This window comes from Equus przewalskii, chromosome 1, assembly GCF_037783145.1.
Source record: "Equus przewalskii isolate Varuska chromosome 1, EquPr2, whole genome shotgun sequence".
Classification (NCBI taxonomy): Eukaryota; Metazoa; Chordata; class Mammalia; order Perissodactyla; family Equidae; genus Equus; species Equus przewalskii.
Window position 1 is genome coordinate 64,432,872 of NC_091831.1, and position 27,447 is coordinate 64,460,318.

At 42.4% G+C, this 27,447-nt stretch overlaps 1 protein-coding gene across 26 annotated transcripts in view; it reads right to left on the reverse strand.

Moving 5' to 3' along the window:
* KCNMA1 (potassium calcium-activated channel subfamily M alpha 1) overlaps positions 1-27,447 on the reverse strand; it is a 719,065-nt gene that overhangs the window by 139,019 nt on the left and 552,599 nt on the right. For 18 of the 26 annotated variants that reach the window (XM_008519122.2, XM_008519119.2, XM_070612927.1 and 15 more), the window contains 3 exons: positions 22,396-22,464; positions 13,004-13,090; positions 6,180-6,256 (listed from right to left, as the gene is read on the reverse strand). In XM_008519122.2, the coding sequence (XP_008517344.1) occupies positions 6,180-6,256; positions 13,004-13,090; positions 22,396-22,464 (233 nt within the window). Of the gene's footprint in view, positions 1-6,179; positions 6,257-13,003; positions 13,091-19,807; positions 19,820-22,395; positions 22,465-27,447 lie in introns of all 26 variants that reach the window. The other 8 variants (XM_070612950.1, XM_070612911.1, XM_070612901.1 and 5 more) reach the window with 1 other exon arrangement.

Genomic DNA, 27,447 nt, shown 5'->3' on the forward strand with positions numbered 1-27,447 from the left:
GACAAAAATAAAAGAATTTCCCTAATGGACATCATCAAAGATATCTGTTTACTTTTAAGTGTTTAAAACTGGAAGATTTCTCAGACATACCCTTGGACAACTTTTCCTAAATTTTCAAAAGTGGTGATCACAAGAAAGGAAACCTGTGGAGAAATGGCTGCTGTCGATGTGGCTTAGTTACTGCTCTTTCCTTGCGTCAAACTGACAATCAGCTGTCAAACGCAGGTTCTCGGCTGGTTAGCCCTTCCCAGCCAAGCCTGCAATGGAAGAGGGAGTTGGATTCCATCCTGTTCTCAGCACCATCTGCCTCCCACATCAGCAACAAAATTTTCAGCCAATTTCCAATTGCAGAATCTTAATTTCCAGGGTGGATTGGAAGGGGCAGGAAAAGCAGCACTGGACTGTGAGGCTCAGGTGGAGTCTTCCAACAGCTGGGGAGAGTATTTTAGGTTTCAAATGGAGCAATTTAGGGGAAGACTGGTGTGGAAGAAAAAAAAAATCTGCCATTCAGTTCACAGACACCATCAGATCACAAGCTCATGTTTAAAATCAGTCCAGTGAAGGGCTGATTATTTCAAAGCCAGAACCCTGGAGCTGCTCTTTACATGCCCAGCAGGAACTAAAATGATAAGTAAAAATATGCATGGGAGAGAAAGTCCACCAAGGTGTAAAGCTAAGGCATTTGTCTGATGTGACACTGGGAATCAGAGAGCACTCTTTCACGTCCTATAAATGAGGAATGATGTCTTCACTTTGCAAAATTCCTCCTATTAGCTTCTGGAGGGAGAAGAGAGATCTTCCAGGTGGTTTTCCAAGAACAGAAAGAACGGAAAGAAAACACTAGTTAATGTCAGCAGCAAGAGCACACAGAGCTAGTTGATCCTGCCCTCAACATCATATTGTGGCTAGGGTGGGCAGAAGAAATTGGCACTAGAGTTGTTTGTTGATTGACATCACGTTTTCCCTCCAATTCTGAAGGACCGTTGGATACAGAAGGCAGCTCTGTAGGTATGAAAGTGGTTCATGCGCTCATGCCATCCTTAAAGGTGTTCTGCAGATAAAGGGAACCACGGAGTCAATTTTGGCAGAATTGTGCATCAAACTGAAGAAGGTCATTGTTTTGTGTTGTTTGTACATGGAACATTCTATACCCTCAAACTCTGAAGACTAGCCAAGATCAGACATCCAACTTGACTCTTCTGCTGCAAAGGAATATGAAAGGACTGAGTTGCTGGGACATCTTCTTCAAATATGAGGGTCGTTGGACTGAACTGGTCTGCAGGTTGCTTCTAGTTCTCAGTGGAGTCTTTTGTACATGAGTAAAGACCTGATGCTCATTGCTGGTGCCACTGAAAGCAGCATTGCTCTAAGTCACACACAAAAATACTGGCCTTAAAATTGCCGCATCTTGTCGGCTGAGAGGGATCCTACCCTTGAATCAGTTAGAGGCTTGAAGACTTACATTTACTCGTCCAGACTTCTCCATAGCTCACTAATGAAATGGAACGTTCTCCTTGAGCCATATTTTCCACCTTAAACAAGTAAATGGATTTTCCAAGATGCCTATATTCCTAATACCCATAGAGATAGAGGAAGTGAGTATATCCTAGTGGGTACTGATCGAAAAAGAAACTTTATTTTAAAGCAAGGAAACTTCATAGACTGTAGGAAATAATTACCACTGTGGAAAGACTTGTCTCCAGTAACATGGTTTAAATACTCGCAGTCCCAAAACTGGGCAGCCAGTTAATCCTCTAGCAAGCACTTTCTCGTATAGAGAGGCACAGATATTGTGATAAATATGTCACTCTCTATGAAATATCTCTATGCTTATATATAAAAATATATACATTTTTACATATAAAGTATTGGTACATATCATATATATATCACAACACAGGAATATATATGTAGCATATATGTTTCCTTCAGGATAGGAACTCAAGCTCAATAGCAGAGGAGATCAAGTATAATTTATCAAAGGCAAGCATGACAATGACCCTCAATTGACGAGGCATCTAGAGCTAGAGTGGTAATTACCTCAGCCTACTCAGTGTCCCCTAAAGGTCACTGAGACAAGGCCTTCAAAAGGAACACTGTTGTCAAGGTCTTATTTTCAAATGGAAAAATAAGACAGCACCAGAAGCTGGCAAGAGGCTGGGAGTGGGTGGATGAACGGAGGCGTGCCCTGCTCTCAGGGTTCTCCGGCTCCAGGCTACTCTGCGGACGGCGCTGGATGAGGGAGCTGGGGCAGGATGTCACTGCTACATGCAACACAAATACCAAAAGAAAAGAGGAACTGAAACTGTACAGAAAATAAAAGAAGTATCTCTTCTAGAAAAAGACAGGGGAACTGGACTCTGGGCTTCTGGGAACCCGTTTTACTCACAATATATCACTACCAGTGTGCAGTTAAAATAGAGTAGGGCCCGTATTCCAAGGCAGCAAAGAGGAAAAAAAATAAATCAAAAATATGTCAATGATTAGAAGTTAAAGAAATTCCTTCAAACACATTAATTTAGGCATGACTTGTCCCCTAGGAGTCCACCCTTTGGCAAACTTTTAGAGGCTATGGAGGAGAAAATGTAAATCATTAGACCAGCTTTGTTACACAGAGAAAGAAAATCAGTGAGTAGTGGACTCTGAGAGCTTGCTCCTTGGCCAGAAAGCTGAATTTGACTCTCTTCCTTGATGGAGAGCTATGAAGAAATGGAAAGAAATGCACAAGTTAAACTATACTACCACAGAATTTTCAGAAATGGAATGCCCACATTCAGTAGTTCTCCAGATAGTATGACATGAAGCATTTAAGGTTACTGAATGAAAGCGAACAGGGAGGTGGGGGAAGGGTTAGAAACGGAAGAGCTAGGTTGGGAAGGGAGGGTTAGGAAGTTGTAGATAAAGACCAGTGACTGTCACCAGCTCGGCCCTCATGGAGGTGTATCATTCCAGAGTGAATTATTAATACCTGGCCTAACAGGTTTGGAGAAATGACTATGTGGGTCAACTGCCCTCTCCAACTCAGGGCACCAGGCAATGTGCATTCAAAGGCACAGGAACTCCCCCAAAGCACTATTAACAATTCTAGCTCCTTCTAATGAAAGTTTCTTTGCAACCAAAACCTATCTTCCCCAATTTCCTCACTTTCCTGGTATGCATGGGGAGATTCATGCTTAATAATTCATTTTATTCTAACCACCCCTTACACGTACACATCTGCATCCTGCCCTCTGTAACACAGGCTGCTATGGCCTTTTAATTAGGAAGAACCATGTCTGGACAATTTGATTGTTATGAAATATTAACCTCACAGCTGAGGGTGTCTATGAAATGAAGAGCCCAAGGCAGGCATGGGGTGCAGAGAGAAGGGAGGGAGACCCTTGTCACACTGGCTTGGCTTTGGGGAGGTGGTCCTTTTGCAGCATCTGTGCCGAGCATGATGGGGGATCATACGCTTCATTAGCTGAACCAACTTTAAGGGAAATGAAGAGAATAAAATTATTCCAAACACTTATGTGCCTCTCTCTCCAGGATGAAGTTAACGTCAGCTTCTGTTTGCTTGCCTGGAACCATGATGGAAAATTATCCTAGAGGCCAAATCCTCATTTCTAGAGACTTAATAAACTGTGTGCTGGGTTCCACTACAGTGCCCTGTGAGGAACATTCCAGTACCAGAGTGGAAGTCAAAATGCTCTCTCTTCATCCTTCCACTTCCACTCTTGCCTCCCTAGAATCTGTTCTCTGTCCAGTCACCAGGAAGATTCTTTAAAATAGGAATTGATGATGTCATTTCCTTGCTTAAAATCTTCCAATGGATATATTTATTATAGGACTAAAACCCAAGTTTCTTACCACAGCCCCGCCTTCCTCTCTGATCTCTTCTTGTACCACGCTCTCCCCAATCCCACCAGCCCCACTCACCTTCTTCCTTCCCTCAAACACTACAGACTTATTCCCACCTCTTGGCCTTTGCCCTTGCTCTTCTGCCTACCTGGACCGGGTCTCAGTGTCACCTCCCAAGGGAGGCCTTCCAGACCTTTCAGCTAAAGCAGCATCCCTACAAGGTTCTTCACTCTCTCGGGCGGTCTCCTCTCTCTTCATAGCACCTCTCTCCATCTGAATGGATTTAATGGTTTCTATGATCACTGTTTGTCTACATTCATTAGAGTGAAGACTTCAGGAGGGCAGGGACACTCGTTCCCTAGTACTAAAAATAGCACCTAGCACAAAGAAGGTACTCAAAAATATGTGAATGATTAATCAATAAGTGAATTTCACTGATACCCCCATGGACCTAGGTTCTCTGGCAAACATGCTGTCATGGGTTATTGGCCTCAACACTCTCCTGGGCTTCCCAACCACCTCCACTACAAGAGTGTCCTTACAAAGGAGTTCACCCTCTTGCATTTGTTCCTCTCTGTTTACTTCCACCTTGCTGTGCGCCTTCTGATGGAAATAATCTGGGACATGCCTGCTCAGCTGAGCTGTGCTTCTGTGTTCACAACCAGCCCTGAGCAGAGTGGGGTGCACTGCCTCGTGAAAAGGGCCTTTTGTGTGTCATGGAGTGGGGGGATTCGTGGGGAGTGGGTTTGTTTTGTACCTTACATGCCCTTAGACGCTCTTCCTGGTAGGTGGTCAGAATCAGAGAATTCTTAGGCCCCAAGAAGTTCAAGGCTCTTGTTCTGAGACATCAATAAATACTCATCTTGGTGAGGTGTCAGAATTGAGTGAAGGCTGTGTGTTGTCAGTGGAGAAAAGGGGAACAAAACTGTGGGCCTAAGCTGCCCCAAACTTGGGAATCAGCCTGAGAGAATTTCTCCAGAAACTGCTCTAGACCAGGAGTGGTCCCCATGGGTATTTTCCTAAGAGAATGTCTTCTCCATGCTCCAGCAGAGTGATACTTATATCTCATTGGTTGTGTGTTTACTGTACCCCCCTTTGGGAGGGCAGTGAAAAAAGCCTTTGCTTCAGTTGGTGTATTTCAGGAATGGTGCTCTTCTGTCTGGTTTCTACTTGTGAAAAGTATTTTACGGGATGATCTTTCACAACTGGGTTCTTACTAATCAGACCCAAGGTCACTCACTTGTCCTTCTCTCCTGCAAAAAAAGATGAGGGCATTGAGAGCACAGTACCAACGGGCCTGAACGCCAGCCTGTTGGGTCTGTGTGACTCTCAGCAATCTCACCCTCACACTAAACTTAAAGCCTTAGTGTCCTCTTTTTGTAAAACAGAATTAGTAACACCCCTGCTGCCAATTACACAGGGTTACGGTGAGGATCAAAGAAAATAATGATCCTAAGAAGCTTTGAAAAGACCAAATCACCATAGGAAGGAAGGCATCATTACTACTGTTGTCTTTAGGGCTGTGAACAATTTCTATTAGGCAATGCAACGTAATTAACTGCAAAAGGCACAGGCTTCTCAAGGAAACGCCCACTTTAAGCCCCGGTTTCTCAGGGGCTCACAATCCAACATTCCTGACTGACCATATCTTTTTTAAGAGGCCCCACTGGCAAGCTGCTTTGGAAGGGATTTGAGAGAGGATATGCAGGAGGCTGCTGAGCCCAATCTAGTCCACCCCAAAGGGCATGTGTTTGAGGCTGGTCACTGGGACAATGGCAAAGCCCATGGGTGATGGCCAAGTTCTTTTCTTAGGCTAGTCTAGGGGTATCACAATTGAAAACTCCAGTCTTTGGTACCAAAACCTGCAGCAATCCCAAATGGAAAGAGAGTGAGCTCCCATTTGGGAGACCAAGTCCTCAGACTCAGTTTCCCTCTCAGCCCTAGTACGGCCATCTTTACACTTAGTCCCCCATCTGCTGGAGATCACTACTCAAAAATATTCCCTCCTTCACATCCTGAGCTGTCCTCCTTTTCACACACTGTACTTACTTTGTTGGACTGGATGCATCTACCTGGGCATCCCTTTAGAGTCAAGAAGTGGGGATTAGGCACTAGCTTCACTCCTGGGTGCTGATGGTGGTGATTTCTCATCCTCTGCTTTAATAAAGCGAGGACAGATATTTATTTCCTATCTCTTTAAACTGCTGGGTGAAACACAAACATATGCAAGAAATCTCTTGATGTTTAGTGTTTCTTTAATAGGAAAAGGAGAAGGGAAAGGACTTTGGGGAAAGGGAAGGAGAGAGGGAGGGAAGGGGGAAAGAAACACTACTTACGCCGTTTGCAGCCACATTTTTTTATTCTTTTGGGATCTGTGATGTCATCATGACAGGCCTTGCAGTAAAAAAATGCCCTGGAGAAAGAAAATGGAAAAACTGACACGTTTCATAATCCACCCAAATGAAACGAGTACCACATTTCCTCCACTGTGGTGCCAAATTAATGAAACACGCCAGCACTAATTTCCTTTAATCTTTTGAAACGTTTAGACATTTACAGACGGAAATGTTTGTTCCAAGACCATTTATTTCAAACACAGGACTCTGGAATTTGAGTTAGTGCTTCTTTTAATAAACTTTCATTTGAAAAGGAACGGGGGAAAGGTTGTTGATGTGACACACTGCGTCTGCTTGCTCATCTTTCATTTTTGAGAAGAGCATTCAATGCAGTTCACCAGGACATGTGGGCAACACCTGGATCCTAGGTGGGGAAGTTAAATATATGTCCGAAATTCTCACGATCTAGTCCAATACATTAAAGGGGAAGGATGATGTTCCTCAGTCAAATGAAAATATTAGCCTTGTCACTCTGAATGCACCATTTCTTTTCAAAGTGAGAGAGGTTGAGGAGGAAGGTGGAGTGGAAAAAACAAAAGTGATGCATCAAGCGAGTCTTCTGTCAAAATCCTTCTGGGATTTCACAGCCATATTGACTCCCAAACCGGAAGGAGCAATTCCCATACTCTCCAGCCCTGAAACATGTAATAAATGAAGGTTTTCTTCTCCCTATGGGGCACAGCGCAGTTGACCATTGGACTGGGGTGGGCAGGGGGTATTATAGGGTTGGGGTGGATAGAAGGACACTCACAGAAAGTAATCAACGAGAAAATCCCCTCCTCCGCCTTAAGCATCAATCTGCGATTACAAAGTACATTGGCTGTGTCAAAGTATTCTCGGTGAGACAAAATAAGATCATTCAAGGACTGTTTAAAAGGCACAGGGGCCGGCCCCATGGCCGAGTGGTTAAGTTCGTGTGCTCCGCTGTAGGCGGCCCAGTGTTTTGTTGGTTCGAATCCTGGGCACGGACTTGGCACTGCTCATGAAACCACGCTGAGGCGGCATCCCACATGCCACAACTAGAAAGGCCCACAACGAAGAATATACAACTATGTACCGGGGGGCTTTGGGGAGAAAAAGAAAAAAAAAATCTTTAAAAAATAAAATAAAATAAAATAAAATGCACAGGGCCTAGAAGAAGGGCACTGGAGGCCTACATCCTTTCAGTACTGGGGAGTACAGTGATAAAATTCATTGGAACAACCTTACAAACTTCTGGATATGGGGACTAACAAAATCCCTGGCTTAACACTTTGACTACTCCCCATGTGAAATTGGATGCCCAGGATAAACATGGTCTTTCCTTGACCAGGGCTATAAAGAAATAAACACAACTCTTAACCCTTTTCTTCCTGGATCCCTGTCCATGTTTTCACAGGACTTGCATTTGTGATGGGCACTGACTGGAAGTCAATGTTAAGACTTTTGGATCTGGAAGAGGTCTTGGAGATAAGCAGCCAAAGTCCCTGGGACTCAGTGTCCTCATCCGTAAATTGAGGAGGTCATCATGACCTGCCCACAGCCATCCGGTGCTGGAATCCGGCTGGCCGCAGGACTTCTAAATCCAAGCCCAACGCTCCTTCCAACCCAGCAGCTCATCCACTATTTCGTTTTTTTTTTTTTTTTTTTAAAGATTGGCACCTAGGCTAACAACTGTTGCTAATCTTCCTTTTTTTTTGAGGCGGGGGGTGCTAACAACTGTTGCCAATCTTTTTTTTTTTTTTTCTGCTTTATTTCCCGAACCCCCCTGGTACATAGTTGTATATCTTAGTTGCAGGTCCTTCTAGTTGTGGGATGTGGGACGCCGCCTCAACGTGGCCTGACGAGCGGTGCCATGTCCGAGCCCAGGATCCCAACCCTGGGCCGCTATATCGGAGCGCGCGAACTTAACCACTCGGCCACGGAGCTGGCCCCCACTATTTCTTTAAATGCCAGTTCTCACGCATGTTGCAAAAAAAGAAAAGGTAGCTGACTGTTTGCCTGGAGGGGCAATGTGGCTAAGAACCCAATCAGTGGTGACCTGCCTTGAAAGGGGAAGGACAGGAAAGGAGGAAGCAATTTTGCTTCCACTTCCTTTGGCCATTTTCTGTTCCATTTGATGCTCCTACACATAATAATAATGACAAGAAAAATAATAGCTAACATTTATAGAGCACAGACTATAGGCCAGGCACTAAGCATTTTATGTGTTAATGAATTTGATCCTCAAACAATCCTTTGAAGGAGGTATGATTGGTATCTCTGTTTCATGGATAAGAAAACTGAAGCACAGAGAGGTTAAGTGACCTGCCCAAGGTCACACAGCTAAAAGTGGCAGAGCCAGGATCCAAATCCACGTAGTCTAGTCCCAGAGCCCAAGGTCTTAAACACATCTCTACTAAAGAGGTGATGAAATGATGATGAGTCTGAATAGACTGTTGAAAACATGAAGTGTGATTTCTTCACGAATTAAAGCTAGATTCTGAAATGAAACAACCACAGGGGCCAGACAGGTAATGAGTGAAATGGAGCAGGGGTGAGGGTCTGTGGTGAGCTGGAGGGGGCAGAGTATCTAAGCTCCAGCTGATTTTTGCCGAGTGGCACTTCTTCGCAAGCACCATTCTCTGCCTCTCACCTGCTCACCTGGCAAAGCCCCCGCCTTACAGCACACCTGCACTGAGCAGCTGAGTGTTGCTGGGGAAAGGAAACACAACTGTCCTGACTGATCTCATTTGAAATCCATGGCTGTGGATTTCAGGGGCCTTCCCACACTCCTCAAGATCTGCTCTCTGCCTCCTCCTCCAGTCTCACTTCTCTCTGCTCTCCTTTCCACTTCCTCTCCTGCTCACGTCACCCTTTGCCCAGGCCGCCTTTAGCTGGCGATCTTGACACACGCATCATCAAGAAGACCAGATCCACATCCTAAGAGGCTGGTCTTTAGGGTCTCCTTGTCCTCTGGTTTCCTGTTGTGTTTGGCCAGTGGGAGAAGCCAGCAGGAGACTGGAGGGTGAGAAGAGATGAGTTCCTCCCTCCAGGTCATGAAATGGTAGTGACAACAATTCTCTCCTGAAGGACACAGCTCCTACCAGGCAGCCTTTCCCACACTCTGACCTCTCTCTCCAGGTTCTGACAGTCCTCCTGTCCCTTGACTCTGCACATCTAGGGTTGAGAGTGGCTCCCCTCTGCTGCTAGCTCTGGGGTGCTCTGCCATCCCTTGTTGACTTTCCTTAACTCTCTGCCCACAGCTTTATACAGACCCTTCATAAAACCCTCCTCCCTATTCGCATTTAAGTGTGTCATCTGTTTCTTCTCGGGACCCTTACTGATACAGCGCCCAAACTTACATCTCCATCCCTCACCTTTCCCTGGAACTCTAGAATCTTAGATCCAACTGCCTTTATGACATCTCCACGTGTATGTTTAGTAGATGTCTCTGAATTAATATAATCCAAATAGAATTCTTAATTTCCTACCGCATAAACTTTCTCCTCCTCCAGTTTTCCCCATCTCAGTAAGATGGAGCCATCATCCACCCAACTGTATAAGTTCCAAACCTAGGCTCCATTCTAGAGTACTCTTTTTTCCCCTCACTTCTTACATCCACTTCATCAGTGAGTCCCACAGACTCTCTAACATCTTCTGAAGTGGTCTCATTTCTCTCCACCTCCACTTACCGGTCTAGCCCAAGCTATCCTCTACCACCTAAACTCTGCAGCCGTCTCCACGTCTCTCAGCCTCCTTTCCCGCTCCACTACCTCCCATTCCCAGGTAGAAAGGCCTTTTAATAATAATCAGACTACATCACTCCCAGCTTAAAACCATCAATGACTGCATTGTATAACATATCCAACCACTCTATAAAGACTTATGGGAACCATCCTTCCTTTTTTCTCCAGCCTCATCTCGCCAGTCCACTCCCCACACACACTTTCTTTCCCTCGGCTCCCTAAACACAAGAAAACTGTTCCCACCATGTCTCCTCTTCCCTTCTGATCTTGGTATGATGGATTCTTTCCTATCGCCTCCATCTCTGCTCAGGTGTCACTCCCTCAGAGTAGCCTTCACTAATACCCAATCTCAATCAGTGACCCAGCTGCATTAATTCTTTGCACCATGAATAAACAAAACTACAACTCTCTCCTCCCTAGAGTGTGAGCCCATGGGAACAGGGACTTCCCGCCGTTGTTCACCACTATTTCCCCAGCACCTCGTATAGAATATTCTAGAAAGTGACTGACCTACAGAGATGAATGAATGAATGAGTGTAAGAATGCTGCTCAGTAATGCTGGATCTGCAGTTTTTCAGGAAAAACCAGTAAGGATTTTTATATAAAGATATGACTTCTTCATCTTGGCAACTAATTTATTTTTTAAAATTGTGACTCACATGAATTATGTCTGTAAGCCAAGGTGAGTCAATGAGGCACCATTTTGTGACTCTTACATTAAAGAATATGTTCCAAGGTTATTTAAAAAGGAAACTATTTAGTGGCAAGAACTAAAGGACAAGTGCCCAAATGCTCATCCCAAAGTGAGCTTTCTAAGACTGGAAATGGATGGTTTCACTCCTCTTTTCCTAAAACACCACATCTGAAACTTGCTACAAGGTAGAATCCATTCACTTCTTTGGTTGTTTTTTGCAGTGGAGGGTGCAAATTCAATACTAGATCATCATAATCTACTTTTCCATTTCTACAAAACTTGTTTAGTTTCATTCAAATCTCAAATGTCCAATCTGTGGTTTTTCTGCAGTCTTCATCTATTTGAAATCCCCTAACTGACAGCATTTGCTCTGACACATCACATACCATGGAAAATTACAGGCTGGTGTGGTAGCTGATTGTGTCAGCATGTATTTGTGAATACCATAAAGCAGTGAAATGAGACATACTGCACTCCCTAATATAGGAGGTAATTTGTTTTTTGGACTGCCTGGTATTTGTGACATTCATTAGTGAGAGATGCAATAGGAAATGGAATTACACAAATGGGAGCTTCATGTTATATTTGCTATCTGAGAGACACATGTGATCTGCGGTGCCGCTGTATTCCCCAGCCCCCGGACGTGGTGCTCAGATGCTGCTTTCAGCGTTTGTATCTCACAGTCTGGACGTGGGCACAACTTTCTCTTCCAGAGGTTGGGGGGGCTTCAGTCCCATTCACCCTCACTTTCTTCTCTCAGGTGAACACTGTTCTTGGGATACTCCATGAAATGGATAAGGAGGTTTTCCTCTCCCACATCTGAATAATGGCAATCCTTTCCCAATTTGCAGAAGTAAATTTAAGTGATTAGAGAGCTCACTTTTAAGGATTTTTTTTTTTTGCTTCTCCATCCCATTTTTTTTTCCCTAAAAGCTTCTATACCTGGTATGGCTAGTTTGCATAGAGTGAAGAGGAAGAAAATAATAAGCATCAGTTGTCAAATATTATAGCTCTGTGCTCAGCATGCCAGGCTCACCTCTTGGAAAATAATTAAGAACACAAGCTCTGGAACTGAACCTCCTGGTTTTGAAACCAGGCTTTACTGCTCACTCACAGAGTGGCTTTGGGCAAGTTAACCATGAGTGCTTCAGCTTCCTCACATGTAAAACTGGAATAGTAATGCCCCAAGCTCCTAAGGTTGTTGAGAGGGTTAAATGAGGTCAGCAATACCTGGCACCTGCTATTTAGGACAGTGCTGGCACACATTAAACTCTATGCAAAAATTTGCTAGTATTATTAAATTTGGTAGAATGTGTGGATTTTCGAAAAGGAAAGACCAATTCCAATCTGGGCTCTGCCACTTCCTTATCTGCTGCATGGCCTTGCACAATTCATTTATCTCAGTTTTACAGATGAGAAAACCAAAGCCCTGAGTGTTTTAGAAAACTTACCTTACAAGGTTATTTTGAGAAGCAGCAATAAAATATGTCGAACACCTAGCACAGGCCTGGCTTTGAGTAGGAACTCATTAAATGAAAACAATAGGCTTATATAAATAATTACAGACTTTTATAATTTATTTACTATTTATTTAAAATATTTTATGTGATATTATTGTTGAGCTGAGTGACCTGTCTGACCATGTGAGTCACATTTTCTGCTAATTTTTTTTCTAGTTCATAGGATAGAATCAAATATAACAATATTCCATGGTGTTCTGCAAAGAGCTCTGTGATTTCCTAAGCTGCTTAAACAGGTTCAAGGGTACTAATAAAAGTGTCATAAAACATTGAGGCCAGTGAAATCCTGGGCTGTACCTGCAGATACTTAAGAATTGAACCTGACAACTTCAGCCGCTTACCTAGAAGACCACAAATAGAAATATAGCCAGCTTAGTATTTCATCTGAAGTTAATACAAACTCTTTGAGATTCCATTCAGCATTCAAGGTAGAAAATCGATGATTCTCAAGTAAATTTGCATGCATGATATTAAATAAAGAGTATAGACAAGGAGCCAGTTGTCCTATGTTATATTGTTCTGGTCATTAAGAATCAGGATGATTCTCTTTGGGACTCACTTTCCTCATCTGGGAAATGAAGGAGCAGGTAACTAGGCCCTCCTAGTTCTAAAATGCTATTATTCTAAGTCAAAGATGTGGAATTGATTATGTGAAGAGGAGTCCATGGAAGCATTTGAAAGCACACTCTCTTTTTCCTAAGACTAGCACCTTTTGATGCCCATAGACATGTCAAGAAGTTTTGGGGTTAGGGCCTTGTACATAGTGGAAGCATGCCCCAGCTCAGTGAATCAAGATGTCTATAGCTGGGCCAGAAAGAAAGGCAGGTGAAAATAAACTCTTACCTTTTAACTTCTTTGGCATCACTTGCGATGAAAAATCCTAAAGTACCTTCTTGGATCTTAAGATGGTTTCCAGGATTAATTAATATACTGCTCAACGAACAAAAACAAACAAAGAAGACACATTTGTGAGGTCACACTCTGAGTAAAACTTTGAAGGCACACTGTGCTGTTAATTTTATAGGGGGCCCACCATTCTTTCCCCAAAGATTTTTGTCTAGAGCCTGATGTCCACTGTCCCACACGTTTAGTTGAATAATGCCATCATAAAGCTCTACTGCTTAAGTTCCAGGCTGGCATTCTCCCAAATGCAGAAATCAAAGCAAATCTAGGTTTTAAGGCTGGGTTTGTATAATGAGGCTGCCATGATGGGCTTCTGACTTAAAGCAAAGTTCTAATAATGTTTCCCCTTGGAAACTGCTAATGGATGGTCAACATTGAGTGTTATTGGTCTAATAAAGCTACTGCCACACCAATTTCTCATTACATGACAGAGCATTAATGGGACCCCTATATGTATACAGACACATATATGTATACATACCACGTGTTACTGCAGGGAATGGTACAAGACACCTGTGACCAATGCAGAAGCAAACAGAACAGCTGCATGACACTGAGAAGAACATGGAAGTAGATTCCATGTGCAGCCTATGTAGAAAGAATTAGGTCTACCAGAAAAGTGAAAAATGAAAATGTCAGCAGTTGGAAATACCTAATGATTCCAGTCTGCTGTTTACAAAAATGGATGGGAGTGCTTGAATAAGGTGCATGTGTAGTACATCCTGATTGGGGCAAACTCATTAGAAAACAAATGCAAATTACCCCTAAGAAAACTTTCCCTGCAGGGAACTATGAACCTAGAATTACCCTGTCCTATTTCAGAGTGGTAGAAATAGATTAGCTGACAAAGTTGTGTTTGGACTGACAGAAGAGATAAATGTATACTAGTCTAATAAATGGGTGAAATAAACAAGTTTAATTTTATGCAGATCAAAAACAGAATACAGGAATGTTTTACACAGAGACTGAGATGAGGCTCTGGGCTGAATGGACAGGCAAGTTGGGTCACTAAATGCAGCAGTGTATACAACAGAGAGATTCTTTGATCTGAAAAGCTGGTATTTAAGGTAATAAATGTTTGGAATCAGGCTAAAGGAAGTCCTCAACAGTCTAAAACAATCAAAATGGAGGAGGACAATTAACATGTAATCTTTTTCTGCTGGTAAAACCATTCCAGAAACGTGCTGTAGCCAATGCAGTGATGTAGCAACATAGGAAGGACTCAGGTGAACTTTTCTCCTGTTGGGACAACTCAGAGTAGATGATTATCGCAAAATAATTGTCATCATAAGAATATCCACTCTTACCCATAACAAGAGCTAACAGAAGGTGACCAATCCTGTGTCATCGCTGTTTTTAACGCTAAATAACAGCAAGAGTCCATGAAGATTTGACTGTTCTGCCCGAGAACCACAGGCAACAACGAGAATCCTCACAGATCAGGAAGCAGCAGGCCACACTGACAGCACAGCTTGCAATGGGCAGCAGCATTGTACCGGCACCGACTAATTACCCTGCACCCGCTCTTCGTGCTGGTCTATTAGCGCTCTGACGTTTCAAGATCACGAGAAAAGATTCAGGCCTTATACAGTTTAGATGGATTCTTTTTTCAAAGCCAATTAAATATGCTGTTTTAGAAGGCAGAATTCTGGATTTTACACATTTTCTTACCCTCTTTCCTGCAAGGCAGTTCTTATATGCCCTGGCTCTGTAATTAGAAATTGGCTCCAAATTCCAGCCTTGCTATTTAGTAGCTGTCTGACTTTGGTGGGTTACTAAACCTCCCTAAAACTCAATTTCCTCATCTACAAGTTAGGGATGATGATAATCACGGTCTTTCTTCAGAGAATTAAGGGAGATAATGCCCAGAAGGCTAAATGCATGTTGGTTCCTGTTACTTTTATTATTTATTATTGTAAAAAAAGCCAAAAGTATATTTCATTTCCAACGGAATTTTCAGATTTTCTTTAGCTGGCTCCATGGAACGGAACACAGGACTTCATATCAAAATATCCTGTCTACAATGAGATGAAGTTACAGGGTGAAGAACTGTACAGTCCAGAATATTGTACAAGGACACACAAAAAATTCCAGGTACTTCTGGGGTCTAAAGGAGTTAATTCCTAAAGTAGGAAAAGTCTACTTTCTAATATGTATTCATATAAGAGTATAAAAAAAGCTTCTGAGTGAAAAAAACCCTATCATGATTTCAACAACACAATTCAAAAGGAGAAACTGGACACTCATCAGTGTCTGGGTGATACATATGTGTAAAACAAGCCTCGCACAGAACCATTTCCCATTTGTACATTATGTGCTTCAGCAGCTGCACTCCCATGATCCATCCCACTGTGTCATGGTGCGAATACAATGATGGCAAGGCTCCTATCAATGGAAAGTTTCTTTTCATTTCCTCTGTTCTTTATCAACAGTGAACAAGCAGTGGCCTCCAGTGAGCATTTGGGATTGGCATTCCAGAGACTGCAGGTTGAAAGAATTTATTATAGCCTTCAAGCTTGCTTTAGTGAAGAGGTGGAAAGGAACGATTTGGGGCACAGATGTAAGGCAGATTTTTTTTAAGTCTCAGGTTTTCTGCCAATGTTGGTTAAACAAGCAGGTGCAGTTGTCAGGCCTTACAAGTTCAGGGTCTGGCCCTGGGCATGTGGATGCAGCTAAGCCTCACTCTCCTCGTCTGTAAAACGGGGTGAATAATCACTAGCTTACAGTGTCACTAAGAGAATTAAAGTACATACTATGTGCTGAGTGACTGTCACATAGTAGATCCCTAATACATGGTCACTATTAATGGTAAGAAAGGTGATTACAGCAACTAAATGAGAAGTAAATAATCTCTCACAGCATCATAGCTCTCCATTTTGTTCTTGGGTGCTAATAAACTACCCAGGAGGTACCCATTGTCAGTGAAAGACCTTTTTACTGACTGCAGTATCCAAAACATCTTATTGCTGCATAACATCTGGAGATGGGGTAATTTGGACCGGCTTTTGGCTGCACAGTGGAGTGTCTCTGTTCCTTAAACCTTATGGCTGATTGTGTAAGGCACCAAAGAACCTCCAAACGACATGACTGACCAAGCTACTCCAGGATGCCCTCTTGTTCTCTATGACGGGGTGAGAGGGTTTAAGTCATCTCTGCATGAGGTCTGAGGCTGTATCATTCACAGCTATCTGGATTAGGCTAAGGCAGACTTCTGGGTGGAAATCAAAAGGATGAGCCCAGCTCTTGAGAATAACGAAGGAGAGAAGTCTAGATACACAAAGATGCCCATTGTGCTGGATTCCACTCATATATTTAAGGGTTTGGCAAAGAACCATGTGTCCCTGATTCCAGGGGACCACTACTATAGTACTCCCTGTGTAAAGGTACAAAGTTTCAAAGACTTTGGGGAAATATATTAGCCTTTTCAATATTTTAGACATTAAGTCTTCTATGCACATTCCAAATCTATAAAGTTTAAATAAAGTTTAATCTTTCTCTTTCAAAAATATAAAAAGATAAGGATCCTAGACGGAAGTAACTTTTTTTCCCGGCAAAGTGCCTACTACTCTTAGAATTTGTTATTGACCTTCTAATGGGAATACACAAATCTTTCCAAAGATCTTTGATCTCCTAAAAGAATATCCAACGTCAAGTTTGTTTTGTTCTTATGACTGCCAAAGGTCTCCCTCCCTGTGCATCACTTGAAATTAATCTCTGGCTCCAACTTTGTCTAATTCACTAGTTTATCAGAGATAAACTTTGAGATGTGTCATGTGGAGAATCAAGAAAATCTCTAAGAAAAATACCCACAGATCAATTAGCAGAATTCCATTAGGGACATCTTGGCAAGGGCAAGCTTTCTCTCATTTCAAGGAACCTATAAATGATCCCCATTCTTGTATGACCTTGTTCATTTCCAGTGAAAACATTCAGTGGCAGCTGGAGGCGAAAGGCTGGTGTGGTCTCTTCCCCAAGGATTCTTGTTCTCTCTTTTTCTTTTGCTCTTAGGCTGGTTTTACAGATTTTATTTTTTTTCTTTTTCTCCCCAAAGCCCCCCAGTACATAGTTGTATATTCTTCATTGTGGGTCCTTCTAGTTGTGGCATGTGGGACACTGCCTCAGTGTGGTTTGATGAGCAGTGCCATGTCCGCACCCAGGTTTCGAAGCAACGAAACACTGAGCTGCCTGCAGCGGAGCGCGTGAACTTAACCACTCGGCCACGGGGCCAGCCCCCTTTAGGCTGGTTTTGAATCTAGACTTAGTCTCTGATTCCTCACCCACTGTATGGAGCAAATACATATTTTGTGTAAGGAACTCACAGTTGGGTAAAGGAGTGAAAGGTCTGATCATGTTTTATTTACTTTTGTAAATATGTTTCTCTTAGTATCAAGCTTTGAGCCCTGCATGCAATAGGCACTTTTCAACTGTTTACTGAATGAACGAAAAACATAAATCATTGGCCTCAGTTCCAAAAGCGTTCCTTTCCCTCTCTAGTAAGACCAAGCTACAATCTCATCGCTCATGCCAACCAAAGGAGGGATCACACTTCTTCTAGGAGGTGGGCAGATGAGCTAACAATCTCCTAGATGCAGAAAGTATAAATATGTAAATATAGAAACAGTTGGTAATTCAACTGAAACATATTTTTTAAAGGAAACTTTTATCCATTATGGATAAATATGACAGGTGTGTATTTCTCTCCTCCCCATTCCATTTTTGGTAGGTGTAATGTACCATTCCCCAAGCAAGTGCTAAAATATCACTCACGTGAGAATATAGTTTGTACTTGATACATGGTAATCATATGTGTCTAGCAAGCTACTGGGACTTCATTAACAAGAGCAAGAGAATTAGAACCATCAAGGCCTTCAGTTCATGCTGTGCCCAGATGAATCACGCCCCTGGGAAGTTGCCTCTCTGACCATACAAGGTCATAGACAATTGCTATTGGGTGGGGCTTTGAACCAATTGTTTCGCCTCTCAGGGAGCACAACTGCCCTCTGGTTGTGGGCTGTGTTAGGACACAGCCTACAGAAACCCCAAATCTCAAATCTTATTGCCTTTTTGGAACTTTTCATTTCTTCTGGGCCTTAAAATACATGCTGCTAGAGTCCCACACAACTAGACACACACACTTTTACTAATAAAATATATTTAGGAGACACAGTTGTGTATTCCATGCTTCAGTATACTTAAGCCCAGTTCACTTACACAGAGACAGCTTAATAAAGATTGCTCCCAGTTGGTCAGACTTGAATGACCACCACTGCGGTCTGCCAATGATACGGGCAAAGACTTGCTTAGCCTAAATCAATCTCAATAATTTTAGAAATGGTATTTTAAAATATACTTTGCACATAAGGAAAAAAAGCAGCCATATGAGATGGGGAAGAGGTAGTTCCTTTGGGAAGGACAATGCTGGATATTTGGTTCTGGGAGCAAGCCATGTCACTTTCTGGTACACTTTAGGACAAGTCATGCCTACATCACAACATGCCTTCACCACAAGATAAAAAGACTCAAAGGCCAAAAGCCAACAGTAGAGGTGCAACCACTGTGGACCTCTGAAGATGCAAAGTGTTGCAGTAACTTCTCGCAGTTGGATCATATCAATAATACCAAACTGACAGGAAGCCACCTCTATTTTCACACATCTACTCAAAAAATCATATAAGAATCTGACTTTGGAAAGAATTTCAGATACACACACGCACACACACGCACACACACAAGTACAAACATAAATATGACAGTGATGACAACTATGAAGAAAAACAACTCTTGAGAAGATGAACTAGTAGGCATCTCAATGGTATGTTTTCAACAATACTGTCTTAGAGAACACATTATTGAAAAACTACAGTAAAAATGTTAACCCCCAAATTAAAAAAAACAGTCAATGAAGATTTAGTCATGCTTCATGCAACATAAAACAGCAGCAAAACAGGGTGAGGTCACATGGTGAAAGTTGAGATGCTTCATATTAAGAAATATGCCCAAACACATTAGGAAAAAGATAAAGCCATGAGTTCATCTCAATAAACAGTACTCATTTAGTAAATCAAAAGTGATAATCTAGCAATTTAGTAGCAGTATTCTAAGTCTGTACTGAGTACTGCCTGAGAAATAAAAAATACAAAATATTATCATCAAAATAAGTGTAAGGAAAGAGAGTTAAGTGTAAGGGCTTGGTCTCTGTTTTGTGGATAAAAGAACACAAATTCTGCTCTACAAATTCGAACTAGACACAGGGAGGAGGAGGTCACTGGGAATGTGGATGTGGTATGCAGACAAATGGCACCACAGAGTCTGGCGGACACCAAGACACATCAGGACAGGACAGAAACAGACACCAAGGGCTGGAGAGACACACCCTCCTTTTCAACTTTAATAACATTTGTTCCCATCATTGGTGCCAGGACTGAAAACGGGATCGTGCCTTTCATTTTTTTTAGATTTCCTGCAAAGAAGTTAGTGCGTCATCCAAAAGAATCAACAAATCCAACAAGAAAAGCAATATGCTACTTTCAATTTTTATGTACTCTAGTTGGAGAGGTGTTTATATAAAAATATACATATATATAAAAATATATATATATACTAGACAAGGGAATGAGATTATATATACATATACACATATATATAATCTCTATCTTCCTGAATTCTTGGCAAATGGTTAGTCCTGTGGTTAGAAGTGAAGACAGAGGGTGAACAGTGGAAGGAAAGTTAACGAAGAGTGCATACCGCTTTCGGCTTCTGCAAAACGACAAGAAAAGAGTTTAAAATCAAACAACTTGATAATAAATTGACTGACACCAGAAGGAAAGAAGGAATAAAACCTTTGTTTCGAATTATTTGAAGGATGTATGTGAAAACAAGGTTTTTCAGCAAAGCATGGAAACAGTATCATGGGGTGAAACAACCACAAAGGAGGTAGTTAAACACAGGTTGGAGGCAGGGGCGGGCAGGAGAAGCGGGGTTGTCTGAATTTTAACATCCGGTCACTGAGAAAATGTGAGAGGAAAAAAAATGCGAAATCTTTAAATGAAGAAAAAACTCAAAATTATTATCTCAGGAAGGGTCAAATCTTGATCCATCTTAACATGGATACTGTGTTTGAGAAGTCCTGTGTTTTCTCAAAGACATGATCCACATTCCCTCAAACACACCTTTTTCCACAAGAACCAACGTGCTTCCACACTGAGACCAAGCCACTTTTGAGGATTAAAGCTAGTAACCGCACACAGAAAGCCAAAACAAAGCCAAACAAGTTCTTTCTGCCCTTTTCTGAAAAAAAAAAAAAAAAATCTAAAAAACTATCAACAAAGCTTTGTTGAAAACATCAGACTTGTGAATTAACTGGAGGGCCCATCAAAGAAAAGACTTTTGTCTTCAGGGAGAGCTATGAGTTATTTTCTTAAACTGGTGACAGCAGATTCACACTGAATCATTAACAGCCTTTCACCCTCCCTCCTTGTGACCAAATGGTGGCAGGTGGGAGATGACTGGTCAAGGTTCAGGGTGCAGTCTTCTGCCATGAAATTATTCTGGAATGGCCGAGAAACACTACTCAGCATCAGCATCACCCACATCATCACACTTTTTTGAGAGATGCACAAAAGTGATGAAGAGAGAACGCTGAATTACACAAAGATTTACTAACTTGGCAACATGAAGAATATCGTTTGCAAAAACCCAGGATACACATTTTCCCCAAGACAGGTACAAGTCAGTATTGGCAACAACATGGGCAAGCAGCAATCCCAGAGACATCCACCTTATCTGTTGAACAGCAAATATCCAGGGCTCTAAGGTTTTGCAAATAATGTTCTTCATTTTGCCAACAAAGAAAAGAAGAATGTATATCTGTATACATATTTGTTAACTGCTATGGCCATGTTCTACATGTGGCCACCAAATCTACCATTTTTTTTTTGAGGAAGTTTAGCCCTGAGCTAACTGCTGCCAATCCTCCTCTTTTTGCTGAGGAAGACCGGCCCTGAGCTAACATCCATGCCCATCTTCCTCTACTTTATACGTGGGACGCCTACCACAGCATGGCTTGCCAAGCAGTGCCATGTCCACACCCTGGATCCGAACTAGCGGACCCCGGGCTGCTGAAGCGGAACGTGTGAACTTAACCGCTGCACCACCGGGCTGGCCCCCCATTTTTTCTTTGTGCTGGTTGATTTGGATTTTCAAAATAGCTTAACATTTGATCAGATTGACTTTGTGAGCAATCTGATCTGGAGATTAAGGTAACAGAGAACATTCGATCGACTTGCTTACAGTCCAGTGTTTTTGTCATAGAGACACAGACTGCACATTTGGAAGGCTGGCTTTATTAAGTCATTCATCCAGATAATGAAAACTCCTTAAATGACGATAGTAGGAAACTTCTAGTCTTGCCCTGCACTCTGCTGAGTTATTGAGGCCTATGTTGGAGTGCATCTGTACTCCACACTTGGGCATGTACAGGATGACTAATTTTCTATAGGTGGGAGCAAACCATGAATGTCATTTCAGAGGACAAAAGCCCGGGCATCTCTCAATGAGCTCTCTTTCCCCCAAAACTATTGCTAAGAAGTGGGAAGCAAAAACCATCTGTATTTCATCTGTAATGCGTACAGTACTCCATCAACAAAACTCCTTGTTTATGTGAGGCTTCCTTCTTCCAGCATGAACTCATATATTGACTGGGGTGTTATCTATTCCAACCAGACCCAGGTCCTCATCAGTGTGATTTGCACATAATTAAGTGCAAAATAAATAAATAAAGAGGGCTCCTGCCTCTGAGCCCTGCTCTCCTGGCTAATTTACATGAGGCTGATATTACGCCACCTGGATTTCAGTAGCACCGGGAGAAGCACATATGGTACACAACAGGCTGCTTGTAATTTGGCTATCAAGAGAGCTGGTATCTACCATCACAACCCTACCCCATGCTTGCTGTGAAGGAGACCAGAGTCCACCTGCTTTTTGCTCACAGCAGTAAAAAAAATGGGTTTAGGACAGGGTCTGTCCCCTTGTTTCATGCTGAGGGGTGAAAAGTACAAGTTGACATGATTGGGTGGAGACTGAGATGCCTCATCGCTTTCCCCTGGAGAAACTCTCTGTGAATGCCCAGTGGGCTTGGGACGCCAGGCAGCTCTGAGATAGAAGCGGCAGTGTTTAGTTGAGCATGCCTTGAAATGTGCCCTAGGGTCAGAGAGGTATTGCATCAGGGTTACAAGCAAAGAAATAATGTGTAAAAAAGGAGAAGTGGACTGAGCGTTCTGTGCGCATTCTCACCATCATAATGTCAGCTGGCTGCTGGGTCATGCCAAACTTACCGGCTCTCTCGATTGGCGGACTTGTACTCAATGGCTATCATTAGGAGCTTGAGCTTCACAAAACACAGCCTGCAATGAAATGGAGAAACCTCCTAGTCAGTGCTTCCGAACAACCAGAGCCACATAACAAACACTGTTGCAACCTTTCCATCTCCTAATGCAGTCATTATGCAAGAGACCCTCATTCCACAGTCACTGTGCCAAAGGTAGGGGGGTGGGAGCGACACCTCCCCATCTTCCCCATTAAACCTGATTTCTTGCAAGTGATAAGGCGCTGAATGTTCCAAGTGCAAATTGCGCTCAGGTCTGGATGTCTAGACACAGACCCCAAGCAGGGATTTATGCCTGGGGATTCATGCCTGGCCAGATTCATTAGCTACTTAGTTGGGTAGTAAAATGTTAACTGCAGGGGGAGGGAGGTATTTGGAGCAGCTGGACCTGTTATTTGGATTCCATTTTGTCTTTTGTGCAAATAGCTCATATTGTTGTTCCAAGCAGACCCCTGTGCGCTCGGAATGATGGTAATAATCTTTAGCCTCCGTGTAACTGCCCAGCACATGTCTGCAGCACTGTCACTCCTGGCTTCATCCAAGCTGTCTTACCTCATCTGCCCAGTGCTCATGCCCGCAGCCCAGACAGCTTTGAGGCTAGCTCATTCCTGCCTCCAGGCCTTCACTGATGCTGTTCCTACCCCCCGGGAATGTCTTCTCCTTGCCTCTCCACCCCACCCATCCTTCCAGGCCCATGTCAAATCTAGCCTTCTGTGTAGGTCTTCTCCAGCTGCTGCCAGCCTCTGATTTTCTATTCTCAGAACTCCTCCAGCACCTTCTCTGCAGCCACATCATTTAGCCCTTCGTCAATTTTATACTGACTGTGGCTACTCCTGATGTTTCATGTGTAGGAACTTTCTCTCCTCAACCAGCATAACTTCTTTAAGAGTTTGGGGCTTGTTTAAAATTCCCCATAGTGCCATATATGGAACCACTGATATAGAGAAGCTCAACAAATGAATGATTTCGACTTAGCGGGGTTCAATTCTTAGAAAATAATAAAAGGTCCAGTAAAATATTTATACACAAAGATGTTCAAGGTAGTAATATTTATACAGAGTAAAAAAAATTGAAAGCAACCTAAATGTCCAATAATGAGGCAATGGTTAAGTAAAGTATGGTACAATATAGTAATAGCATTCAAAATAACTTTCTGAAGAATATTTCAAGGTAAAAGGTCAACAAATAATATTATATGGATATGAACATGTGAATAACATGATACAATTTGATGAAAATATATATTTATATGCTCATAGAAATAAAAGCTCACACCAACAAAAAAAGAATTATATATTATATTACAAGTTTCTACTATGAGCATTATCACTTACGTTTTATGGACATTTTGGATAATAAAACATTAGTTGACTGCTAGATTAAGAAATGAGCTGATGGTTATTTAGTTCCAGCATTCTAAGGGGGAGGAGAGGCTGGGGCACAGGTCAGGGCCTTTCTTGGTGGTCTCAATCCCCGTGATATCCCAAAGAGGGAGATATTACCCTCGTTATTCACACTTCTATTTATATCTCTATTTTACGGGTAATGAAACTAAGGCTCAGAAAGCCCATGTAACTTGTCCAAGGTCTCCAGCTAGTGCCTGGCAAGATATACAACATCTTCATCCTCAGTGAAGCCTATTTTGTCTTGGGAGAGATAGGCAATAGGCAAATATATAAGTGAATAAGGAATAAATTTCCAGATGAGGACAAGTACTATGCAGAAAATAAAACAACCTAACAGGATAAAGAGGAACTTGGAAGGTATGTTATTTGCAATGGTCCAGGAGGATCATTTTGAGGAAGTGACCCTAGAGCACAGAGCACAGGAGCATGAGGAGAAGAGGCAGGCAATGAAAGGATCCAGAGAAAGAGCTTTCTGGGGAGTGGAAACAGCGAGTGCATGGGCCCTGAGGCAGGAAGAAACTCAGGGTTTTTGAGGATCAGCAATAAAGACAGAGAGACTCCAGCTGATTGAGAAAAGTCTAGAGTGATAGGTCTAGGGGCTAGGCAGGAGCAAGATCATGAAGCCTTTGCTGACCACGGCAAGGAGTCTGCAGCTTATTCTAAGTGGAATGGGAGGCTTTGTGTCAGTTTTAAATTGAAAAGCAACATAATCAGATGTGTTGGCCTTGTGGATGTGTCGCTTGCAGGTAAGGTACTGGTGAAGGCCCCATGCTCTCCACTAATAAGAGCAACTGCTCATTCTTTCATGTGAAGTCACGGTCCCCGATATTGCTCTGAACAGACAGTCAGATTTCAAAGGACCACTTTCATCCAGGCATATTTGGGCCCTCCCAGTGATTTGCAGGTTTTCTGATTCCTGTCAGACTCTAATGACCTGGGCTTTGTGCTGATCATTCAGTTGGCTTAAGCACCAAGCCATGTATCCAACTACAGCTGGGAAAATGTTCTTCTTAATTTGTCCCATAGAGCACCGTCAACATGCACCATTGACGGGGCTGTTACTTCTGGAGCTTAAGTTGTTTTAAGTATCAGATGGCTTATGCAGTATTTGTTGAACCAAATTACCAGATTAAGTAATCACTTTCTAATGTAAATAGCACCTAAATGCCAAAAACTCAAAGAAAAGACTGGTCTTAACTTAGCATGGATTATGAAGAGGCCACTCAGCTGTTATTCTATGAGCAATGGCCACGCCAGTTTGGGAGTCTGGCAGTTCATGGGATCAAGGATCTTAATTGCTGTAAAGACCTGATCCTACTGGTGAGAAGGGAAGAAACAATTCATAGTAATGGTGAAGTATGTCTTCCTAGCTACTATGATACCATTTACCAACTAGATTTAAAAGAAAGGAGCTTTCTAATGCAGAAAAGTCAATAAAATCTATGTGGCCTTGTGCACATTCCTTAATCTAGCAAGGAGTGGGCCAGCAGATCTCTGAGTCCTCTTTCACAACTTTCGAATACATATCTTGGATGATTCTATATTGCCTTATGGAAGTCTCTTTTTAAGAAGCCCTCTGGCCCAAAACAAACCTTTGCTCACTAGCCGAAGACGCAAAGAGGAAAGGGACAGAGTGATATAAACCAGGTGATCATATGCAAATAGTGCCACAGCTGCAGATTTTCAGACTCAGGCTCCCAAAGTTGGCTGGGCCTGTGCTTCTTATACAGATGACCAACTGAGGTCAAAAGAGGGGAAAGTGACTTGCCCAAAGTCAAATGGCCTTTACGTAGAAAAACAAAAGTGGAAATCAAGCAACTTGTTCAAGGCTAAACAACTTTTATGTAGAAATGTCAAAGTAGAAATCAAGTCTCAGTGCAGTGTGCTACACAGACGCTTCTCATCAAAGCAGAGGAAATGAAGTGGGGGCCAGAAGCCCAACAAGCAGACTTGCTCTATTTGCTCAGTGCAGCGTTTTTAAAAAACTGGAATTAGATACCAACAGGTGATTTCATATAAAAATTAGCTTTTCAGCTTTCCTTGATAAATCAGATATGGCCACCCTGGAGCCACATTTTGTATGGCTAAAAGGGACCAGAGCTTCGAAGCACTTAACCCTCTGAATGGGACATGTGCTCTCCAATGAGCCACAGTCCCCCCCGCTCCCTGTGTCTCAGATCTCCTCTCTCTTCCACTCTTTGTTGCTAATGGCCTGCCCCCTACAGGCATCTAAGCTTTTAATCTCTGCTGTAATGAGTATCATAGTCTGGAAGTTTGCAAAATACAAATCTTGAGTAAGTTACAATTTACATTGGAAACACAACTATGTCTCCCCCTGTTAAAATGACAGTTTTTTGTTAGATTCTGCCACAAAGAGTTGCCAACGTCAGGGTCCTGGGCTTAAGGCTGCAGCAGAGGTGCAGCCTCTGTTGAGGTGCCAGTGGAGAAGAGCAGATCAAGGCAAGTAAACAGGAGACTGGGTGTTGGATTTGTGGTCATCACTTGTTTACTCATCTCTCTGCCCTCAAGACTGAGCTTCTTCAGTGCAAGACATGGCTTTGTCTCCCTGGTATTTTGCAAAGAGCAGAGAGTAAGCTTTGACTAAATGCTGATTAAATACATGTATGAAAGACTGGGGAGCAGAACGTCATGAGTTGCTGGAATGACACAGAGGAGATAAAGTGGTAAACTAGGAAAGGCTAGTTTAGGCAGAGAAGGCTTGGAAGTGGGTACAGAATCCTGAAACAAGATGCTTCTTAACTTGTCTTGCTCCTTAGAAGCAGACAGATTGGAAAAGAAGGCCGTAGAAGGAAGTAACAGTGACATGCTCTGGGGATCTAATTTTTGCCTTCAATCCACTATGCCATGATGTAAGTACAATTCTAAAATATAGACAGAAATTTCTCCTTGGGACTGTCTACAGATCCTGTTCCAAGGGGTTCATTCTCAGGAATGGGCCTTCAGGCTACCTAGAACTGATGTCCTGAGATTACATATTTACTTGCATTATTCAATATCATTTTTTTGGTGAAGCAAAATGGGCTTTGCTCAACCAAGCTCTATAGTCATTCTATGGCTTTACTCAGTCTATGGTGTTTTAACACATACAGGACTAGGGTAGGTGAGAAAAAAGGCTTAGGGTGAGGTAGGGTATTAGAAAGAAGCAAGAAAGCTTTCACAATGTGATAAACAGGAAGAAATTAGCCTTAAGATAGCCAGAATTTATCTCTTGGTTTCTAAAATAAAATGTCTCAATATGTCCAATGCAGAAAGTTGTCACCGGTTGCAAAAATAATTACAGGGGAATAGAAATGCCTTCTTTAAAAAAAAAAAATGCCACGTCACAAAATGGTCTTAAACCAGCAATCTGCAATAAAACTGTTGTAATAAAAAGTTAGATTGCTTTCTTGATAATTATTAAGTAGAGGTCTACCAAATTTGACAACGACATTATACAAAGCCTTCTTTTTTTTACTGCCAACATCATCTGTTAACTACAGTAGTTTCAACCCAGATGTTCCTGAACAAAGGCTCTTAAGAATTAGAGTCCAACTGTTTCTACCTACCCGGAGGGAAATAAAATGTTCTTGCCATTA